The 8,228-nt window shown below is 44.7% G+C and overlaps 1 protein-coding gene across 1 annotated transcript in view; it reads left to right on the top strand.

The window, feature by feature from the left end:
- The first annotated feature begins 46 nt into the window (after nucleotides 1-46).
- Nucleotides 47-8,228, top strand: part of hmcn2 (hemicentin 2) — a 45,295-nt gene continuing 37,113 nt past the window's right edge. Inside the window, exons 1-7 of the mRNA XM_085179449.1 lie at nucleotides 47-1,364; nucleotides 2,907-2,977; nucleotides 3,372-3,530; nucleotides 4,064-4,186; nucleotides 7,617-7,788; nucleotides 7,907-8,013; nucleotides 8,100-8,220. Coding sequence (XP_085035575.1) covers nucleotides 1,106-1,364; nucleotides 2,907-2,977; nucleotides 3,372-3,530; nucleotides 4,064-4,186; nucleotides 7,617-7,788; nucleotides 7,907-8,013; nucleotides 8,100-8,220 — 1,012 coding nt within the window. The 5' untranslated portion in view covers nucleotides 47-1,105. The remainder of the gene's footprint in view (nucleotides 1,365-2,906; nucleotides 2,978-3,371; nucleotides 3,531-4,063; nucleotides 4,187-7,616; nucleotides 7,789-7,906; nucleotides 8,014-8,099; nucleotides 8,221-8,228) is intronic.

The raw sequence follows: 8,228 nt of genomic DNA, 5'->3' as shown, positions 1-8,228 counted from the left end.
CCGGGCCTGCTCAGACCCGCTTTCTTTCTTCTCTTGTCTCTTATCCCCCCCCCCCCCTTTTCATGAAGGACAGATGCAGGTGTATTCAAGAGGAGGAAGGGTCTGGGGCCTTGACCTCAAACTCTTTCTTTACGGGGTTTTTTTTTTATTCAGCATAAGTTTCAAATGTAGCATGTGTAACTTAAGTGCAGTAAAACACGAGTGTGTTTTCATGTGAACAATCAGTTTGTCTTAAAAGAAATGTTCTGCTTTTATGCAGCTTACTTTGGAATTAGCTGACATATTTGCGTTTGTAAGATCTGGGGGTGGGTGGTGGCTTCCTCTGTGAGGTCTGATCACATTAAACAAGATATATCGTAGCTGGGCACCAAGTCCACGAGGATAACATTTTTAATGATCAATAACATTTCAGCCACATCAGCAGAAAAGAAAAGAAGCACAGTGACATTGCTCTTCATTCATATGTCAAGGAGATATTTGTCAGGGTGGGCTATGTATAAAATTAGGTTGTGTCAGCTGAATATAAACTATGGCTATTTATAAAAACCAGGCTGTTACTGAGACAATGTTCTCGACACGTCCAAAATACAGACGCCAGGCCCCGCTGGTAACACGGGGAAAGCTGTTAAAAAGTGCGTCTCCAGGGGCCCACCGCCATTGTAGAGAAAAATAAACTGACGGGAAATGTTGAATAGGGTTAAAGAAGCCTGGAAGTCACAGTGGGGTCGAGTTACACACACACACACACTTTCACACAAACACACGAAGGAAAGGAGAAAAAAACAGGTTGGGTCCCGGGAACTTTTTAATACCCATCTCCGCCCCCGTTTGAAGCGTCAGAGCACCAGCTCTCCTGGGGCTCTCCAACGCAGAGCCAGTCCACATGCTCCTCCAAACTTTACGCACGGATGTACTCCCGTGGAAGTATTCAGCACTGGATTTTGAAGTGTTTCAGCTGAGCCGCGTTGTTCTAAATCTACTAGAAGCAGTGCCAGAGCCATTTGGGCGGCTTCGAAATCAAAACTTTTTAAAACTTTGTGATACTTTTTTTTTTTAAATATATGACTCGCCTTATTCCAAAGGACAGATGCAGTAAATTTGGAAAATGGCCGGTGCCTTATTGAAGTGCTTAGTCTTGGCGCTCTCAGTATGCGCGCACAGACTTTTGGCAGACCCCCGCGTTGAGACGGGTGATGAATCCGATGACAGCGCCTCGACCCTGGCCTTTGTGTTCGATGTTACCGGCTCCATGTACGACGATCTGAAACAGGTGATAGAGGGCGCCTCACGGATCCTGGAGAAGACGCTCAGCCGGAGGACCAGACCCATTAAAAACTTTGTCCTGGTCCCCTTCCACGACCCAGGTACTTTTTCTACCTTTAACACAAGTTTGTTCTTGAACTAAAGAGCCACAACTTAAGAAACTTTTTTTTCGTGAAAGTGGATGTATGGAATACGTATGTTTGTTAATTCATGAATATGATTATAATTTATTGGAGCATTGACTTCAAAGGAAAAGACTTTCTTGCATTACTACAAAGAGAGCGTGGTATTTTTATAGTTATTTATATCTGCCATTTACACACTTATACTTGCAACGCATCTCAGAACGTGTGGGAGAGTGTGCTGCTGCATAGCGGCTTCAGTGGAAGCCCATTTGTAGAGAGAAGTGAAGCTGATGCAAGACGTCAAGCAGGGGGGGATATGTGAGCTCACAGTGGGTGTTGGGGACAGGTAAGGCTCTTCATCCCAGCCCAGCATCTTCCTTTCTATACGGGAAAGCTGCAGCTTGAAAATAAGAGTGCTCCAATGGGGGCAGGGTGTTTGTGCGCTGATGGGAAGCATATGCTGTCTGCTTGTGTGTAATTACCCCAATCGCCACCCCACACTCACCCCACCCCACTCCTGTCTCTCCTCCCTCTTCTGCCTCGCAGCCCCCCCACTGGCCAGCCGGGGGGGGGGGGGGGGAGTTGTGGGGGCTGCCTACCCTAACGCCACACATTTTGTCCGTGTTTAATGCGCCTATGCCCTTGGGGACCTTGTAAACTTCCAAGATCCCAGAGAAGCCCTCTGTGGCTGACGAAGAGGCGTGACAGCGCCGTCGGTGTTTCCTCTCTGGCACTCTTGAGAGGTCGACAAGCACTTGAAAGCAGCTGGAGAAAACACCGAGAATGAATTAGAAATGTCATGGCCCTGACACATGTCTGCAAACTCTGTATCATTAGTCTCACAAAGATACTTCAAAATTATATTTGACAGTTGGAATAAAGAGCAATGACACACCAAAATCACGAGGTATACAAGACTGGATGAGGGTCTTTTTCTGTAATAACTGTGATGAAGTGCTCGTGTTTATGGAGAGCAGCAACACAATGCGTTCCCTCTGCACTGGTTAATGTTTACTATTCTGTAGTTTGGCCCCAGAAGACATCCAAATAAGTGTCAGGCCCTGACAGGCTTTTATCCATCATGCTTGGGGCTGGAAAATGATTATTCCGTCATCGTGCAAACTGTCGCCAGATTTTTAGTGATTTGTGTAAAACAAAATGTTACGCTGTAATTTTGTCAGCACAGCCTCTCTTGTGCCCTGTGATGTGTGATTGATATTCATGTGGTGCACAAAGGCTGTGGGGCATCATTCTGGCCTTGATAAAATGTGCTTTGGCTTAATAGGGTTTTTGATGCTGGGTGCTTTTCCTCTGCTCATAAGGACAAAGCTGCTAAGAGGAAACAAACAAACGCTCTCCCTTCTAAAAATTCCAGACCATAGGCGTTTTGTGGTTGCAATGATTATCCTGTTCTGTATAGGCATACACTCTTCAGAAATCAGAACAGAACCGGCTCACTGGGTTTGATTTTCTTCACAGAAAGGTTTTTTTTCCTGATGTATATTTTTAATCTGACAGATATCGGCCCCGTGTCCATCACCACCGACCCAAAGAAGTTCCAGCGGGATCTGCAAGAGCTGTTTGTCCAGGTTCAGACACAGATTACATAAATTAATAATTTTGTACGAATGAAACCTTTAGATTATGGTGAACAGTATGTGGATTGCCAGCCCCTAAAACTGTAATCATGATAAGAAGCACATCTGTTGAATGTTAAGAACCCCAGATTGTACTGAATTGAACAGTTATTCAAATGTTTACTCATATAAGGCACATCGTTTATGGGACTGGTTCTTTCTTCTTTCAAAAGTAAATTATTGCTGCTTTCATGGGTAGTGATTTAAATGTATTTAAGAAACATTTGATGTGTCTCTCCATAAAATGGATGTGTTCAACAACACGATATCTGAATGAACATTTAAAAAATATAAATATATGATTTTTTTTCTGGAGTTTTTAAGCAAATGTGATTCTATCACACAGGGTGGAGGCGACTGCCCTGAAATGAGTATCGGAGCCATAAAGAAAGCACTGGAGGTTTCCCTGCCTGGATCCTTTATCTATGTGTTTACTGATGCCAGGGCCAAAGACTACCGTCTGAAGAGAGATGTTCTGCAACTGGTGCAACTCCGTCAGTCACAGGTACAAGGCAGGAAATTTAAACAGGCCTCTTATACATCAGGACAAAACTGATACATACTTAATCAGTCCAATGTGTGCTCTTTATTCAATGTCAAACATCCGATAGATGCAGGCTCTTCTTTGATCAAATCTATGGTATGTAAACTGATTAAAAGAAAATAAAAACATGCCCACAAGCATCTCATTTGTATTCACTGGTGCTGAATACTCCCATAATGATCAAGATGCCATTTAACTGATGTTATCTGGAACACTGTTGAGCCTACAAACACGAGCCCCATCCCACACTGTCTTTAGAGTCTCTGCATTTATTGCACACTGTCACAAAAAGGATACAACAGCAATGCTGTAAAAAAGAAAAACCATCTGCATTCCAAAGAAGTTCCCGGGATCAGCTGAGTGCAGGAAAGTCGGTCTCAGCCCCTACATGATGCATGACAATGAGCATTTGGAGCAAAGTGAAAGCGACTCAGCAGAAAGCAAACACTGAACAAATGTAATCCTCTTAACTCCTCTGTCCTCTTCGTTCCCAGGTAGTATTTGTGTTGACCGGGGACTGTGGAGACCGCTCTCAGCCTGGTTACAGGGCGTACGAGGAGATCGCCGCCACCTCCTCTGGGCAAATCTTTCACTTGGATAAGCAGCAGGTCAACGAGGTGAGAGCAAGGCAGAGTAAACATGCGCTCTGACGACTGGCCACCGAACCCCCATTAAGCCCTCACACATAATGAATTAGCCCCTAAATTGGAACTCTCTAGTGTATTTGAATATGAAAGGGGTGATATTTTCTAATAACAGAGGAGAGCAGGAGCAGAACAACATCAATTCCCATTTGACCCACCGATAATAGATGATAATGAGGAATTCATTTAGCCTAATCAAATGATTCCAGTGCTGATATTAAACTTCCTGGTCATACGATACGGGCCGGTGGTTCCTTTATATCGGAAGCGGCATGTAACAGGAGCCGAGTCTCAGAAGCCAAAGACAGCGGGGCTCACTTCCCAAGCAGACGTAAAAGAAGCCAGAGTTTCCTCTGGAAGAGACACTGGTATCCTACATGTCAACACAGGAGATGGCTGGGCAGCGCTGAGCTGGAGCCAACAGCTATGCACACTGGTGGCCCACTGAACCTCTGAACTCAGATGTGTTTGTGTGGGTCTTTGTGTGTGTGTGTGTGTGTGTGTGTGTGTGTGTGTGTGTGTGGGGGGGGGGGGGGGGGTCTGTTTCCTGTCAAGTCATGCTTGCATATAGCTAGACATACAATGCCTGTGTGTGTGTGTGTGTGTGTGGCAGCTCGTTTCATTATCACTCCATAATCCTACCAGCTGTTTAAAGAGTGCTTAAAAGTCATTTTAGTGTTGTTGTATTAAGGGAACAGGAGACCAAATGTAGTCTAGACCTTATACCTCAACACCAGATGGCTTTGTGCTAATGTAGCCCTATTATTTTGAACATAGTCTTTGTGTACATTTTCATATAAACAGGCTTTTTTTTTTTTCCTTCTTGGATTTACGCTGAGTGTCTGTCAGTCGCTTCTCTTTTTTTTAACCTGTAGGATTTTTTTTTAGCTCCTGGGTGGCATGCTTTTACCAAATTAATGCAAATCCTTTAATCCCTTAAAAATCCTCAGAAGTAGTACAAATCTAACCAAAATATTCGCCATTAATAGCAGTTTAATAATGTGCAGCCAAATGAAATATACAGTGTCTTTTTGTGGTCTCCAGGGGGGCCAGCGCAGAGAAAACAGACTGCTTATTTTACTCTCTAATCCCAGGATGTGATCTTTCATGGTTTCGCTTCTTCCAACACAGCTGCCCAGTAGAATTGGCTCCAGGTCCTCGCACAACAGTTTATTGTCAGCTCTGTGTAACGCACTCTTTATGCGCTTTAAATTTTGATTGGTTATGATCAGTGAGTGAAAATGGTAACACGGAGCACAGCCAATGAGAACCGCTGTCTTTAAAGTGTTGAACATTTTAAAATATCTGCGTTCTTCCTGTTGATGCTGCCCTAAAGTGCTGAAGAGCAATGAGGAATGTGATGTTTTACTGGGTGATGTGATGTTCGCTCAAAGAAAGACCTGAGATTTATTAGTTTTGTGTTTCTAGTTGGTGCATACATGGATAACTCGAGCACCTTGATGAGTTGTTTATAAGATTAGCCTCGGGGTCTTTTCTGATTATGGGTGCTGCAGCGAGTTAAGGGAAATGGCAATGGTAATGGTTGCCAGGCATAAAATCTAGGTAACTTTTACCCACAGTCCGGCTAAACAAAAGCACTGCTTATCGTGTAGCTGAGCCTCTCTATGTGAAAACTCCCACTCAGAAGGAGCAGGGGATCTGTCTGGGTCTCGTTTACTTTAATAACCTTGATTTGGAGCGGGCCATCTTCATGCAAATATTTGGTAAATGCTGTGTTTATACTGGAGTAAAGACAGAGCTGACCTCTAGCCCACTGGGAGGTCTGGAGGCAAGCTGTTCTACCTTACAGTGGCGCGGTCACGCATTTTCTTCTTCAGGTAATGTACCTGAATCGATGTGGGGAATACACCATCACCCCAGCTTTAGGTAACACTTCTTCTCTGCCCCATCTGTCACGCTTCTATGAATAGCAGCAGGGGGTCTTTCCTGTTACAGCCCTGTAAGCCTGATCATCTGAGACACACTGGATGAGGTTTCACGGGGACTTAAGGTCCTTTGCATTCCCAGTGGTAGAGCCAGGGAGAGGCAACGGCGCTCGGCTCTTCTAGACCCTGCAGGCCAGCCCAGACAGGGAACTGGCCCCACCTCTGGGCTCTTCTTCTCTTTCATCTGAGGTCCGAGGGCAGAGAAATGCCCACTCCTCTTTGCTCTAACGCATAAGACACAGACATAGATGTGGGTCACTTCTAAGCAGTTTCCTGCTCTGACTGTGATGACTGCACACGTGGCAGACATTACAGCTGTTTCCAGTTGTAAAGTGGCAAGAGGAACCAGCTGCTGTCAGGACCTTGCAGACCCGATAGAGGAGAAGTCGAGGGCTGATAATTAAATTATCAAAGGCTTTCCCTGTTTCATTTTTACGTCTGTGTCGTAAAACGTGTTGGTGTTGGCCTCATCTCTGAAGGGCCTGCCGAGGAAATGTTTTCATTTGGCTTCATTACAGGCACAGTTAAACCGTGATGCCTCTCAATACGAGGTGAAAACAAATATTATTCAGCAGCTGCTTGTTAAGCGTTTGGAAGATGGACGACATTTAGTTTGCTGTGACCGCTGAAATGGGACTCCGTGAAAAGTCAGTGGGCTTTTGCTGTGCTTCTGTTTTGATTTGAGTGAAAACAAAAGAGAAACTGCATTTTTAATCAGTACCTCGCTGATGATTACACCCAGAGGGTCAAGCACCTGTCAAAGCTGAAATCCTGTAACATCACAGATTCCTGTGGAGAGCTGCTGAGGGAAATTAAAGTCTAAGTAATGACTGTTTTTACCATTATGTACAATCAGCTTGTTCAACCTTTCTGTAATCTTTGCTGTGGTGGAATGACTAAGAAGAGAGTCACTGTCTGACCTCATCAGACTTCTTCAGCTTAAACCTTTCAGCAGAAAAGTGTGAAATGCCTGCCTGATTCAGTTTAATGCTTTAGTTTAATTCAAAACCACGGCCGTTCCCACAACCCGATCCACCGCTTCCGCTTTGTCTTCTGAGGAACAAGCTTTATGATTAATAAAACCTGCGCCGCTGCAGCAGGACTGCTGCCTGACAGGCTTCCACTGTGAGAGACACTTTTTCTGGGAATACGTGCTTGAGAGTGCAGAAAACTGTATGTTATCAGTTTGACAGCTGAGCTGCTTCACTTTTCCTTTGTTTAGGCAAAATCCGTCTCATGAATAGTTTTGTGATGAAAGAATAGTCCGAAAGACGAAGAACAGGGAAAAGCAAGGGCTTTGTGGGGGCTTTCGGAGTTAAGGCCAGTGCGTCCTTCCTGTCCCACTCCTGTCCCACTCCTGCCTTTTGAAGTTTACCTCTCTGACAGTTTGATTAATGCACTCAGGAATATCTTGCTTGGTTGTGCTCCTGCAAATGCTGTGTTTTGCCTCCTGCCAGGTTTTAAAGTGGGTAGAGGAAACTGTTCAGGCCATGAAGGTCCACCTTCTGTCCTCCAATCATGACAGTGCCCAGGAAAACAACTGGGAAGTTCCCTTTGACCCGAGCCTCAGAGAGGTCACAGTGTCACTCAGTGGACCAGCACCAGAAATCGAGCTCAGCGATCCTTTGGGTAGAAAACTCATTCCTGCTTTTCCTATTTATTCTTATCTACTCCTAGCATTATCAGTGCTTTTAAAGAAAGTCATGTTTTTCTTTGAAATAACATCTGTTATGTTTCCTTTTCCAAGGTCGGGTAGTTGGTGTAGAGCAGGGCCTTAAAGAACTCTTGAATATTCCCAACTCAGCTCGTGTGATAAACCTCAAGTTTCCTAGACCCGGTGCCTGGAAACTGAAGGTATTTATTTTGGTGAATAAATCACAAATGTGTTTTGTCTGACTTTTTTATGATGCTGAATTCACTTCACACGTTTCACTCTAAAGATAAGCTGTAGTGGGCGTCACACTCTGAGGGTCACAGGAGTCAGCAGTCTCGACTTCCGTGCAGGCTTCTCCAGCGTACCTGTTACAGAGTTCAACCACACGAGAGAGAGGCCGATAAAAGGTGTCTGG

Source organism: Neolamprologus multifasciatus, chromosome 12 (genome assembly GCF_963576455.1).
Source record: "Neolamprologus multifasciatus chromosome 12, fNeoMul1.2, whole genome shotgun sequence".
Classification (NCBI taxonomy): domain Eukaryota; kingdom Metazoa; phylum Chordata; class Actinopteri; order Cichliformes; family Cichlidae; genus Neolamprologus; species Neolamprologus multifasciatus.
Note: the sequence above shows the minus strand (reverse complement) of the source record. Positions and strands in the feature narration are given on the sequence as shown.